This window comes from Pleurodeles waltl, chromosome 3_2 (genome assembly GCF_031143425.1).
Source record: "Pleurodeles waltl isolate 20211129_DDA chromosome 3_2, aPleWal1.hap1.20221129, whole genome shotgun sequence".
Taxonomy (NCBI): Eukaryota; Metazoa; Chordata; class Amphibia; order Caudata; family Salamandridae; genus Pleurodeles; species Pleurodeles waltl.
In genome coordinates, this window is record NC_090441.1 from 109,117,066 (window position 1) to 109,131,193 (window position 14,128).

General features: G+C 39.2%; 1 protein-coding gene across 2 annotated transcripts in view; it reads left to right on the top strand.

The window, feature by feature from the left end:
- Positions 1-14,128, top strand: part of AUTS2 (activator of transcription and developmental regulator AUTS2) — a 1,924,915-nt gene that overhangs the window by 470,346 nt on the left and 1,440,441 nt on the right. For both annotated transcript variants that reach the window (XM_069226926.1, XM_069226925.1), the window contains exon 2: positions 12,476-12,577. Coding sequence is in view for 1 of the 2 variants with exons in the window: in XM_069226925.1 (XP_069083026.1) it covers positions 12,476-12,577 (102 nt within the window). In the remaining variant the exon portion in view is untranslated. The remainder of the gene's footprint in view (positions 1-12,475; positions 12,578-14,128) is intronic.

A 14,128-nucleotide genomic window follows, 5' to 3' on the forward strand; every position in this document is an offset into this window, starting at 1 on the left:
GTCGCAAAGTGTTTGCTACATCTGGCCCCTAGTCAAGTATGGCAGAGTGCCTGAGATGGCTTTTACCTGTGGTATGAATGTACACCTGTGCAAATGATCATGTGACTATCCCCGTGTCCTCCTGTTTCTGCTGCTTGACTTCTACATAGCACAACTATCCTCAAAGGGAAACAGATACTCCAGGGCAAAGCACACTTTTTAGGTTGAGCATAGCAGCACGCAAGCACTGCTTTTCCAACCTGTTGGTATGTATCTGGGATTTTAACCACGCCCACTGCACGCCCATCACTATCACTCGTTCATGGGCTTGCCTTTCAAAAATACTTTATTTTCGTTGGTAACTGCTTTACGTTTGTCCCTTCTTAGAGCGGTTTTGTTACCACCTTAGCCATCGAACCTGTTAGATGCATAATTCCACTATTGCCGATACTGACTCTACAACAGTGATGACTGCGAGCATACTTCTTTTTCCTTTTGTCTCTATCCTTTGCACTCACGGCGGCGCTTTGAATAGGTCTGTTTATGTCAACCATTTTACTTTTTATTTTCAGTTTGTGTAGCAAGACAGTTCCAGTTAGAAATTTACAACCCTAATAGCTCTAACTCGAGCACACCCGAGACCTATTGCATTGGAAATGCTTGTTTCTGTTTCCTCCAATCATTTCCCTGTGAAGACAGTTTGACCCCTTCACCTTTTCACCCTGGAAGGACTTAATCCAGGCCTTCGCTGGGTTTAATCTCAAATCATTTCCAGAGTAGAAAGGGGTCATAGAGAAGCACAAGAATGCCCACAAATGTACGTTTGTGATAGTTCCCAGACTTTACAGGCAAACCTCTCCTTGAAATGACAGTTTCCCATTCCTTGAGTAAGAATTACAACTGCAGATTGTTCAGAACTCCTGGCCGAAAAATCAGCATTAGTAGAAGCATTCATACAAACCAGAAATCCGTTTGTAAATTCCTGGTAGGCATAAAATAGTAGTTATGCCCATGAACCTATGTTTACAGCTGAAAATACCTTTGTGAATAGGCTCCAGATAGTGTTGAAATAGACCATTAGAAAAATTTACTAATCAATTTACCAGTCTTGGAAGGGTGGAAGGCTGAATTGCCTGGAATCAGAATCAAATCATGACGTGCAGATCAATGCAGATTACAGTGGTGAGCACTGTACACACTGATGTTGGTAGTATGACTGATCTGAGCAGGCTAGGATAGATGATGTTGAGATACCAGAAATGAAAATTCAGTTAAAATGTTGGTGGGTGGGACAGAGGATTTGATATTATGTGTTTTTGGACAAACTCACATTCACACAAGTTCCCAAATACATACATGTGTGTGCAGAGACAGTCTCAACCCAAAATACCGCATGCTTACATACACTGATAAGTAAAAATACATACTCATTTACATAAACTGAGGGTCTTAGAGTCGTCCCTCCTCATCCGCTCGTCTGCCCATTTGCCATTCATATTTTGCTTCAACCCCCCATAGCATACAACATGTGACAGTGGGTCAGCCTGTGTCAACACTTATTCTAATCACATGTGCACATCCACCTAAAAATAAGTCAACTTAAGATTTAGAATTCATGGAAAATAATTCAATTTTTAATTTTTATTGCTTAATGCTTTTTAATGAATTAGCCATCCTTGTGTGTCTAAATTATGTCTTCAGTTTACAGTATCTAAAAGCCAATAGAAACCTTTCTTTGTGCTAATAAGATCAATTTTCATGCATTATGCATAAAAACTAAATATGGATTGTTTAACTACATGTACGTTTCTTTTTTAAATAAATAGTTTTTGCAAGAATATCACTAACACATATAGGTGGCATCTTCTTTCTTCTTTTTGTTTTTGTAACACATGCGTGCAATAAAATATTGCACCAGCTTGCTCAGGCCAGACCTATTGGCTTTAGGTGCAGAAATCCATTCCAAAAATGTGTATTTCTACTCCAACATGTATCGAGCACTACTCTTTAAGTATTCTGAATAAATACTTACATAGCATCTTGGAGAACAACCCTGTGCTCACAAACAAGCAACATGATTCTTTCCTGAAGGGTCTGTTAAGAACTTACCAAACTCCTCAGCACCACCATACGCATAAGCATATCTACTTCTGTATTCTGATTCCAGATCTGTCATCATCACAAGATGCAGCAACCTTTCAGCCAGCCCTTAATTATATCAGTTTCTACATTACCTAAGGCCAGCACTGAGTCAGTGAAAGTCGACCTATTTTTCTTCAGGTTGTTAAATCTGAAACCTAGGGTCATGACATCACACTGGATCCTGGTCAGCATGTCCTTGAATTATAGATGATGAATTAAGGATGGTGAATTAGTAATGGGCACTTAAACAGAGCTGTTTGCGTGTACTGATAAGAACTCTGCGTGCATTTGATATAGACCATTTAATGGGTTGTCCCGAGAAAAATGACCTGTAGTTATTGAGTTCACAATTTTTTATAAAACCATTTAAATGGAAAGAAATACATTTCACTAGATTTTTATAAGCATTTTGCATTCACAAAATCTCAAATATTTATACAGAGTAGGAATAAGATAGGTGTGTTGAAAAGCATCATTTGGTTGGTAGAATTCTCATTTTATCAAAAATGTACTTGTTCACACAGACATTTTACCACAGTATGGTGGTTGTTCTGTATTAGAGGTTTTTCCTGTTCAGCCATCACCTAAAGTTGGTGAAAATCCTCATAATTTTGACTTAGCGTTCATCTAGAATTCCCATGTAGTTTCCCCACTATCAAACAGGCAAAACCATGGATAAAATTGCTTTTGAAACATGAGGAAGACATCCTGAAAATGTATGGTGGTGCAGGTGATTGGGGTTCTCCTTGAGAGAGAGACTATTAAAAAGGTGTTCACATGTAATAGCACTTTGATGTCACTTTTTGCATGTGGAATTGTATACCTGTTAAACTTACGCATGGAGAAAAATGTATGCATGCCAACGCTCATGAGGATTATCAGCAATCTCACAGTTATAGGCATACTTCTGGAATGATTTGTAAATTCTTGACATATGCAAATTCACGAGTATCCTGCTCAAATACTGGCCAACCCTTTTCTTTTGCTTTAGATGACTTGTGAACAAGACACTGCATGTTACTAAATGTCATGGTTCTACACACACATATGACGTGACTCCAATTTATTTTGTGTGGATAGGTGCTAAATTAATTTACCCACAAAATTAAAGTTTCATGAAGGACTAAATGTGTCTTCCACCTCTTGCCAATGAGATTTCTCATATAACATTATTTAAATTTAGAGGGAACCAGCTAGCCTGATTTTCTGGAGGATACTCCAAATACGAAGTATAAACCACATTTGCATCTCTTCCACAGTATTACCTCTAATGTTGAAGCAAAACAGCCAGTGAGTTCTACTCCCTGCTGAGTTTTCTGTAGAATTTGGAGGAATTTCACCATCCAAGCTCTAATGAGGACTTTACAGCAGTCCTAACGGGCAGAGTGCTGACAAGAAAGGGGAGGAGTATATTTGAGTAACATTTTTTGGATTATACAGATTTACATTTCAGCAAATGGTTTTGTCCTAATACAGACAAATAATTTAATCCAGCAATGTTTTTTAATCGGATCTTAAATCTCACTGTGTTTTGACTGCCGGTGTCATGTGCCTATTTGAGGAGGCTTCTGTAAATAGTATCCCAGCTTTGTAGATTAGAGGGCATACCACCAGATCTGTCAAAGCCTCGTCAGCATAGTCAATCCCACAGTCATGAGATTCGCTCTCTGGATGAAGCTTCCGCTATTTTACTCCATCCATATACAAACCAGTTAGGCAGGTAGAAAATATTGATGTATCCTATTGACTAATCGAAAGATACATCTAAATGATGCTGGTAGGATATAGGCACTGAAAGTCAGGCTTCCAAATTATGGCATGGTCATATGAAGACTTTTGCTGAAAAGGGACATCACACACTGATGTCTTCACAAAGAATGAGTTCTACAAGCAATATAACGTTAGGCAGTAAGGGCCAGATGTACGAAGCGTTTTGCATGGCGCAAACTGCAAAATTCGCAGTTTGCGCCATGCAAAATATGCATCGCGATGCAGAATACCATTTTGCGAGTCGGTTCCGACTTGCAAAATGGGAATGCGACTCGCAAATAGGAAGGGGTGTTCCCTTCCTATTTGCGATTCGCACCGCGATGCAGAATTGCTTTGTTACCGCGAACGCGGTCGCAAAGCAATTCGCAGTTAGCACCCATGTCAAGTGGGTGCTAACTCATTCGCAAAAGGGAAGGGGTCCCCTCTTTGTGAATGTCGCCATAAATATTTTTTCAGAGCAGGCAGTGGTCCAATGGACCACTGCCTACTCTGAAAAAACGAAACCAAATGGTTTCATTTTTTTTTTTGTATTGCAACTCGTTTTCTTTTAAGGAAAACGGGCTGCAATACAAAAAAAAAAACTGCTTTATTAAAAAAGCAGTCACAGACATGGAGTTCTGCTGTCTCCAGCAGGCCACCATCCCCGGGAGTGCAGGGAATCTCAAGGGGGTCGCAAATTGCGACCCACCTCATTAATATTAATGGGGTGGGTCTTTGCGACCCCCTTGCGATTCACAGAAGGTGTCTGAGACATCATTCTGCATATGATTTTGCGACTCGGAAATTGCAAGTCGGCGCAAAAACATATCTTACTACATCTGGCCCCTAATGTCTTGAGTGCATGTTGACAATGGCTGTGAGTGAATGCTAGTGGGCTTCCCAATGAAAATATGTTCATACTGTTTAATATTTTGATTAAGATCACTTTTGACATCTCCAGTAGATGACAAAAATGTGTCACATGTCCATGTTTTAGGGACCTTTAGTTGTTGGCAAACCACTAAATTAACTGCTTGATATCGGAGGACCATTGTGCAGCTGTTTTCCTATATCGATTTTCACCCTTCAAACGACGATTGCAAACTAAATGGAAACAAACATCACCTTCTCAGTACTGTAACAAAAGTAATAAGGAGAAGTGGCAACATTAATCCTCTCTACAAGGAGTTGTTCTGAGCATGTATGACATTGTACTGAAAGCAATTCTTAATAATTATTTTAAAAGAATCCACTAGTAGTTCATACAACTCTCAAAATCATTGACATCATTTGTTTCCCTTTGGTTGTGGTCATGAAGCAGAGAGGTCATATGGTGATCTCTTGATAAGCATAGGATGTTTTTACTGCATTGATTGGGCATTGTATTATAGTTTTTAAAGACTACATTGGTTAACGATATTGCGGACGAGGAGCGACAGAGCCTTTGCCGGCTACATTTTTGGTTTGTCCAAATCCTATGATGTATGGTGCACAACTCCAGGTTGCCTTTTTTTTGTCTGTGTTTTGGTCTTGATGAAGACCCATTCCTAAGATTTTAAGTAGCTCCTTTTTCTTTGGGTCGAAATGTTGATAACATCTCTATTTTGCCTGTACTGGATTTAATACTCCTGTACAGGGATTAAGTAGACACCCCTATTTGGATGGATTTCACATGGGTTATCTAAGATGCATACAGGCTATGAACGATGATGATGGATTTTGAACTATTTAGTTTGCATTTTTATTTTTTCATGTACTTTTGCATGAGCACTTTTATTCAGGCACTTTGGGCCTGATTACAACTTTGGACGAGGTGTTAACCCGTCCCAAAAGTGACGGTAAAGTGACGGATATACCACCAGCCATATTATGAGTTCCATAGAATATAATGGACTCGTAATACGGCTGGTGGTATATCCGTCACTTTACCGTCACTTTTGGGACGGATTAACACCTCCTCCAAAGTTGTAATCAGGCCCTTTGTGGTTTAACAAGGAGTAACCATTGTAATACAAATGAGTTGTATGTATTACTGTTTTCTAATACAATTGGAAGTATTTTCCACAAATACTTTTTTCTTTGATTTTTTCTCTCTCCTCTTTCAATGAATGAATATTAGATCACTGTATAGGATTAAGGTATACTAATTGATTTATATATACTTTATGTTGCTAGTTTGTATGACGTTTTGTTGTATATATTACATTATACCCAGTTCCTGCAACTTTCTGGGTCACCCCATTGTTTGGTAATGACCTTTAGGAAGCTGGCATTTACCTGCCCTGCTGTTTGCCACCTCAGACAGTTTGAAGCCTTGACAGAGGAAGTGGGAGAACTTTGAAGAACGAGATGTGGTGGTAGGAAAGGGAATTCCCCACACAAATCTGGCACTGGTATAAATAATAGACCTCCAAAGCAGCGGCTTGGGAGGTCCAATACAGTTCTGGACCTGTCAAAGTTACAGGAGAAGGATTGCCCTGCTGCCAGAGGGCTACCCTTCTGCCTGAAAGACTGCTGTTCTGTCTGAGAAGAAAGATTGGTTCTGCTTGCCTTTATTGCAGGCTAACCAGAGGGCCTCCAAGGGTCTGTTAGCTGACCACTTGTGTGAGCTACAGGGACACAACAGGTTTCAGAAGCCTCCCTACAAGTGCCCAGCTGACATGCTGCAAACGACCCTGCCTTGACCTGCCACTAGACCTGTCTGAGCCCTGCTGGCCTCTATTGGAGTGAGTCCCTGATCCCCAAGAAAAGTCTCCTCAGGTCTATGTCCCTTGGCTGACATCAGAGGGTTGTATTCCTAAAGTAAAAGTGAAAAACTCGATGTTTAGGGATCCCTGTGACTGCAAACAGACCAAGACTCTACACCCCACAAAGTTCCTGCTCTTTGTTCCAACAGCATCGGCCAGTGCTGACCAGCAGAGTGAAACCTGCACTTCACACTCCAGCAACAACAGCCCATAACGACAGACAACACACAGTTACAGCAATGACTGTCCGCAAAGCCCGACTGGCTCTTTGTGCTACAGCAAAGACCATCCATGATGCCCAGCCTCCTCTTCGCACTACTGCAATGATGGTGTGTGACACTTACCCTCCCTCCTCTTTGTTGCATCCTCCAATGCGAACTAAACTCTTTGCGCCAGACTTACAAGGTATCTTTCCAATGGGAGTAACTTGGACCCTGTATCCAACTCAGGGTTGGCCTGAACCTGGCACAACCAGTTAACTGCATGTGATGCTTTGTGTTTTTAAGCACTGTTTTCACAAAAAATTAAATTGAATATCTCTGGTTCTTCTAACTGGAATTTTGTTGTTCTGGTATCATTTTATTTGTTAGAATAAGGACCTTACATCCTGTGCTTCTGCTAGAGAATGTTCATATGGCAAAGGCCAATGCTCACAAAGTGCATTTAAATCATTTGCTATTCGGAAACCCCTGCAACATTAATTATTGAATATTACTAGCTGTAATAGTTCATTACTATATAGTCTGTATAGGATAGTTTTAAAATGTATACAGGTTACATAGAATACAATATCAATGTTTACTGCTGTGGGTTAGCATCTCTCCATCAAGCTTCTCCCCAAGGGAGCACGAATCTTTGATTGGCAACACTTTGATAGCTGCTGTTCATATGGTAAATAAGTGTTTCCAGCAACAGAATGCAGGGGCACAGGATCTTTAAAAATTCCAATCAATTTCAACAAAACTACCTATCTTTCACTACCAAAACTCTCATACTAGGATACCTGAGAGTCTTTTATGAGAATATATATTATATTATGAAGTTTACAAAAGGATTTTGTAGGCCTTAACTAAAGATTGTATTTAAATATGTGTTTTACATTTAAAAAGTCTGCACAATGACATACACTTAGCTGCAAAGGTAACACAGATAAAATAATTTTTCTTTTTTCTTTTCTTTTTTTCTCTTTCTTTTTATGAGAATGTGTCATGGCCATAACTTTTTATGATGCTAATGTCCTATCGTACCAAACAAAATGACTAGAGAGAATATTGGCTCTTTGGTTCCTGATCATATAACCTGAGAAAATGATTACTGAAATGTTAGTTTAATCCTAAAAACGTGTCTTTATAAATAAGGCTTTGCTTGAGACATATGTGAGAATAGAAATACTATCATTTGAGAAATATACTGTCATTGCATTACTGTTCTTTTCTCATAGACATGAACTGGTGAGAAGAACCTCAAGTGTTTTATTGCTGTTTAGAAAATTAGTTAAATATATTGTGTACTTAAATGTTCTTTATTAAAACTTGCCATATTAACTGAAGCTGCCCTGTTCAATTGAAGACCTCAAAGCCAGATTGGCTAACACCAATGATTATTGATTTACACTTTGTAACTTGTTTTTTTGTATAGTATTGCACAAGGGTGTTCCAAGACTATGATTGTGGACTTCTCTATACTTATTCTAGGTATTCAGCTACTGGAGGACTTAAGGCTCACTCTTTCCAGACTCTCTGCACATTTCAGACACTCTCCAAGAGCCCTCAGATACTGATTCTTTTTGCACTATTCAGTTTCTGCTGTCTTGGTTTCATTCTGAGACTAACTGCTTGCATTTATTATTGAGAAATTGTCCCGAACTTGTCAGTGAGATGTTTGACTCAACATTATATGCTTTCACATAGGCGACAAAAACTCTTAAAGAGACTAGACTAGACTTTATTTTAGAATAGGGATGAGATCATTATGGGTCACACTACATACATTGTTCTGTAATTTGTAATGATCTTAATTGATTTGCTCATAAAGATATTGATGAACTGACGATTTAATGACATTTTAAGAAAGAGAGTCCAAAACCCTCATCATTGACTCTTAAAAAGAAAATGTAATTGAAGAACTGGGAATATGTGATGTTTTCATATGCAGCACTTTCCCTTCCCACTTGCCACAAAGGTTCATTGCCTAGGAGTCCAGTAGTATGCAGAATTTAATGAGTATTAATAATTATTTATTCCAAGTCTCTGCTCTAACAGCTGCTAATTGTAGTTTAATGGAGGTAAACTGGAAGCATTTCCACAACTTCCCTGTATAATGATTGAGTCGTAGCAAGGTTCCTGAGGTTTATAAGTGCTGGAAATTCATTTTTCTATATGAAAGGCAAAGGTGTTGGGCACACAAAGATGACTGAAAGCTGATGCCCTGAAGACAAAAAGGCACTTTCCATAAATACTAGCAAGAACATCTGTATTGTGTGATTTTCCACAGCACATGTGCAACACTACTTCTCACACTTAATCATCTCAGAGGTGTGCAATGAAATGGGCTGCAGCGAGCATAAACAGATCAATGGCTTTGATAACTGGGCACACAGTGGATGAGAACCAGGTGTGAGAACCAGATGTCTGTAATCTTGGAGTATTGTGAAAAAGGGACCTCAGGATACGTTGCGTGCAGAAACAGAGCACTATCTCGCCTGATATGCTATGGGGAGTTCCTAGTGGAGCAGGTTTTCTTGGCTGCTTGAGCTAAATTGAGAGTTTTTTGCGTGAGGAAATGGATAATGCCATGCAACTAATAGCTAGGAGTTAACCAGTAATTTATATCGGATACTGTTCAAAACAGAAGGATGCTCATTTTCAATTAAACCACAGTAAAACTAATTTTCAGTACTTTAGCATTTAATGTTTAGCATTTTTTAACAGGATTTACATTCATTTTGGATTTCTAAATATGGTGTCTAAAAAGTCATGGAAAAGTCTATTTTGTCTTCAAATACATAAAATAAATTAAATAATTGCTTCCACATCGTAATACTGATATGTGTGTATCCATATACCTGTGCATTCAAAACAATATTTGCTAAATAACGTCTGATAATTTTGCCTCTATTATGAAACGGTAGCCGTTTTAATATTTCATTGACTATCCCAATATAAGACAAAAAATAGAACAACTATTAATATTGGATCAGGAACGTGACCATTCATTATCACTTTGTAACAGGCGGGCCGGGGTCCACTGTCAATTCATTTACCTGTTATTGGTGGTCCGTTTCACAAAAGACATGTTTTAAAAATTGATAACCTTTATAGTTCAATGTAATATTGGAGTAGATTTCTGGCTCTTATTATATCCACAAACTGGGTGCATGCCAGAATATTGAGTGCTTTAACGATTATCACCTAACATAACTATCTTGTCCTAAATATTGCTTACAAAAATACGAACTCACTGTGTCGATTTTATTTAGCAGCAAGCAGGTGATAGTTTTTTAAACAATATTTAAGACACAATACTTATGCTAGAATATATACTTATAACATACTTCATGAAATATTTCAGGATTTCAGGGTTACTCATGAATTCTACTCCAATGTTAGTTTTGTCAGAAGTTCTGTGATGCATATCATTTCGTTTTCAACTACAGTAAAAGTAAATAATGCAGAATTGCCGAATTTCACCTAATCAATGTAGACGAATCATTTTTTGCATGGAGACACATGCCCGGCCTGGTAATTTATGAAAAGTGATATTCCCTCCTCTTTATCACCATGGACATTCATCTATTCCTGCTTTTGCCAAGAGCTGTTTCAAAAGTTATGAAAAACTACCAATCAAATGTTTATGAATACCCACAACTTTGTTGGATTGTGGGTTTGCACAGACCACCACAGAACTCCCAATCAGTTAATCAAACAATCAGGATTTATAAAGTGCAGGCAATCACCCTATATGTTATCCACAATCCCAATCATAATCTTAAACTTACATATGCAACATGTCTATCTTTTTTGTTTGACATAACATTTGCAAAGCTCTTTCCTTCTCAACCAGGGGCATTATTGTTACAGATGGGAGAAGGTGATTGAGAAAAATTAGCAGTTGATTTTCCAAGTCTAGCAGACTGAGCCATAAGAATTCCAAGAAGGCCTGCTTACCCTATCCACTTCTCTCCTTTTTTACCCTTATACAAATATTTGCAGTGGGATACTTCTTTCGTTCATTTCATTTATCTGTTCCAAGGTGCCTCTCAGTCCCCTGCACATGTTTAACCGCATCCCCCAACATAACACTAGCACTATGGCCGAGTCTATTCTTATCTTTATCCTCTTTGGGGAACGTAGGTTAATGACTGGCAGATTGTCCATGTTTCCCTGCACTTTTGACAGTGCCCTGCACACCTGACAAATAGTATTTTTCCCTTAAGAATGCCTGTTTGTTTCTTTTTCCATCACATTTTATTCGTTCTCCTCTTTTCTCTACCCCTTCCTACTATCTTGTCTTTTTTTCTCTTTTCGTCTCTCTTCTCTCCTTCTCTTTTCTCTTTTTATAAATTTTTTCGATTTTTTCCAATATTTTATCTCATTTTGCAATCTCTTTCATATGTATCAGCTTATATGGATGTAACTCTGTTTATCAATTGCATTATGAAATTGCAAATAAAAACTATTTCACAAAAAATGTCTGATTGCCAGATCATGTCAGGGACTTAACTTTCCAGATTTTAATAATATTACTTTATTTATTAAAGCTTGCTTTGCATAAACCAATACATTTTAAGAAGTAATTAGTTGTACTGTATTCGTTTGAATGATTGTTTGCAGTTTTTACTATGCCAGAGTACTGTGGCAAAATCCAACGACTTTGGCCGTACTTTTCTGATTTTACACAACTACACAAGATGTGGTATAAGACTACAACCCTGCCTCCCCATGAGCATTTCTTTGTCTTCTTGAGGAAACATCTTAAAACAAGACCGTGCTGGTTGAGAAAGCAGCCCCTGATCACCAATAGTTGCTGGGGACAGGGCTGAAGAGGCCTTTTATTCCATCAGGCATTCCCCCAGTGGGGTGGACCAATTGGAAGCACGTTTTGAAAGCCCATTGTCACTGCTGGTACCTCTGTTACTTTCCTCAGCTTTTCAAGGCTACATAGAGTAGCCACGGGGAAGAGAGGTACCTCAAAAAGAGAAAGAAAGAGAGGGAGGCAGAAGTAGAGATGAAGCAATCAGAGGAGGAGAAGAGAGTGTGGATGGATGGAAAGAGAGAGTCTGAGCATGAAGTCTAAGGAAGTGGTGTTGGTTTGAGCATATTTGCCAGGTCTGCTTTTAATTCCCAAGTCCGGCCCTAGGTGGGGAGTGTTACAGCTTTTTTGTGCAGTTTCCAACAGATTGAAAATAACAATATGTGGAGTTTGATTTTGCACACCCCTGTGGATGACAGGTTCTGCAGTGATTGCTCAGATTAGCAGTGTTTTACTCACAGGCTCCACCTGCTGTGTTTGTGGGTGAAAAAACCTGGGGAAATGAGTTATTACCATGGAAACAGGACCAGAATTACTGATCCCCTGGGTGAATCCTCATTTGCAAGCACAGTAACTTGTTCCTGCCCTGGACTTACAGGTGCCCCAGTATCGGAAACTCCGGGGGACCGAATTAACACTGGAGATAACTGAGGCCTAAGACTTTTATAATGGACTCAATTCCTGTTAATTAAACGTTTTGCTTTCAAGTCAACTATGCGGTATTTAAAAGTAGCAAAGCCTGTGCCTACAACTTATCATAGGAAGGATATAAACACAAGAGGTAAAATGATTAGCCTTTTAATTATATTTTTTTCTTTCTTTATCAGCTTCAACCTGGTCAGAACAGCTGCAGAGACAGTGACAGTGAAAGTGTCAGTGGAGGGTCGAAGACTTCTCATCGGAGTTGCTATCGTGAAGGCCTAAGTGATGTGAGTAACCAATAACATATAGTCATTGTAGAATAATTGCAAGCATTATTGAGTATTACAGAAATGACTGGGACTAAACAGAATGTGTAATGAAAATGCTTCAACTTGTTCCTTCCTCTCCTCCATCATAATTTTAGCACCTAACACAAACGCGAGGTTCTTTTAAGGGACTTTGGCCCAGATTTACCAAATTGTCCTGCAGCGCAATGCAGCAGCGAAAAGTGCTGCGCTGCACTGTGTTAGAAGGAGAGAGCAGGAGAGCACCATATTTACAGAAATATGGCACTCTCCTCCCCTCTCCCTAATGCCAGCGCACAGATCCGCTGCCAAGCGCCAGGCACACAGCTTTGCACCGTAGTGCAAGGGTGTCTATGTAAGTCTAGCATAGGTTTTGTACTGGGAGGGGGTCCTTCCAGTACAAAGTACTATGCTTAGACATGCTTTAAAGCTTTCCCCACTTTGTATGTGTGCTGTACAGTGCAGCATGCATGCAAAGTCCGAAAAGAAAGGAGAAATAAAAGTAGTTCTCTATGATAGCGCAGATTGGAATGGATGCTAAATTGTTACGGCAAACCCTCCTTTTTTTTAGTAAATAAGGTTTTGCATCAAAAACCTTGGTCAATGTCCACGCACCACTCATAGAATGCCACCTTTGTGCCAAATAATTCTGCTTTGCATATACTTTTAAGTGTTTTTCCAGTACAAAACAAGATTTGCCTTGGAAAGTAAATAAGTACAAAAAGATTTTGCAACAATTTACATCATTTTTGTGATTGAAACACAGCACAAAATCATAATAAATGTATCCCTTTGTATTTTTCATAAAGCAATTTACAGACTGGACCTGCAGGGAGTGAGCCAGCATTTCAGCCTGCGCCTGTCTATGGAAATAAGATCCATAGTTTCACTATGTAAATTAATTTTATGTAGATATGCTGAAACTCTAGCATGAATGAATTCGGTCCCTCTTGGACATTTAACACAGTTAAAGAAGACTTTATTTGTGTTTTTATTTCTTCTTGTGCTTCATGGTACCATGTTCTCTCGCCTTAATCAACCAACTTGCAAGGTTTCCTTTAAAGACAAGGGCCAATGCTGGGACTGTGTGGAGTGGAATTCCTGTGCAGAGTTCAGTTTTGCACAATTATAAGAGGTACAATGTTGAAACAACAAACCCAGTTTTACTGGCTGGAAAATTCAGCAGGTAAAGTCACTGTGGGGAAAAGCTACATTGCCTGGATCCCCTCCATAAACCCCACCCAAACTTGAGACAAGCCAGCCAACGTTCTCCACTTCTTTCTCCACACTCCTCACCTACTCCATCCTCCCAGCCTTACAACAGCCCACTGGACATGTTTACTATGTGTTGGAAACAGTTAGCAGATCTGAGCTTTGAACCCAACAGTAAAGGGAATAACATGCAGATTACTGCCTGATAAATCCAGATCCACACAGTAATTCCCCATTCTGTAGGTTTTAGCTCATAAATGCATGGGAGTGCTGGGTTGTTACTGCACAGTACTAGTAACTGCTGGTGCAGAGTGTGCTCCA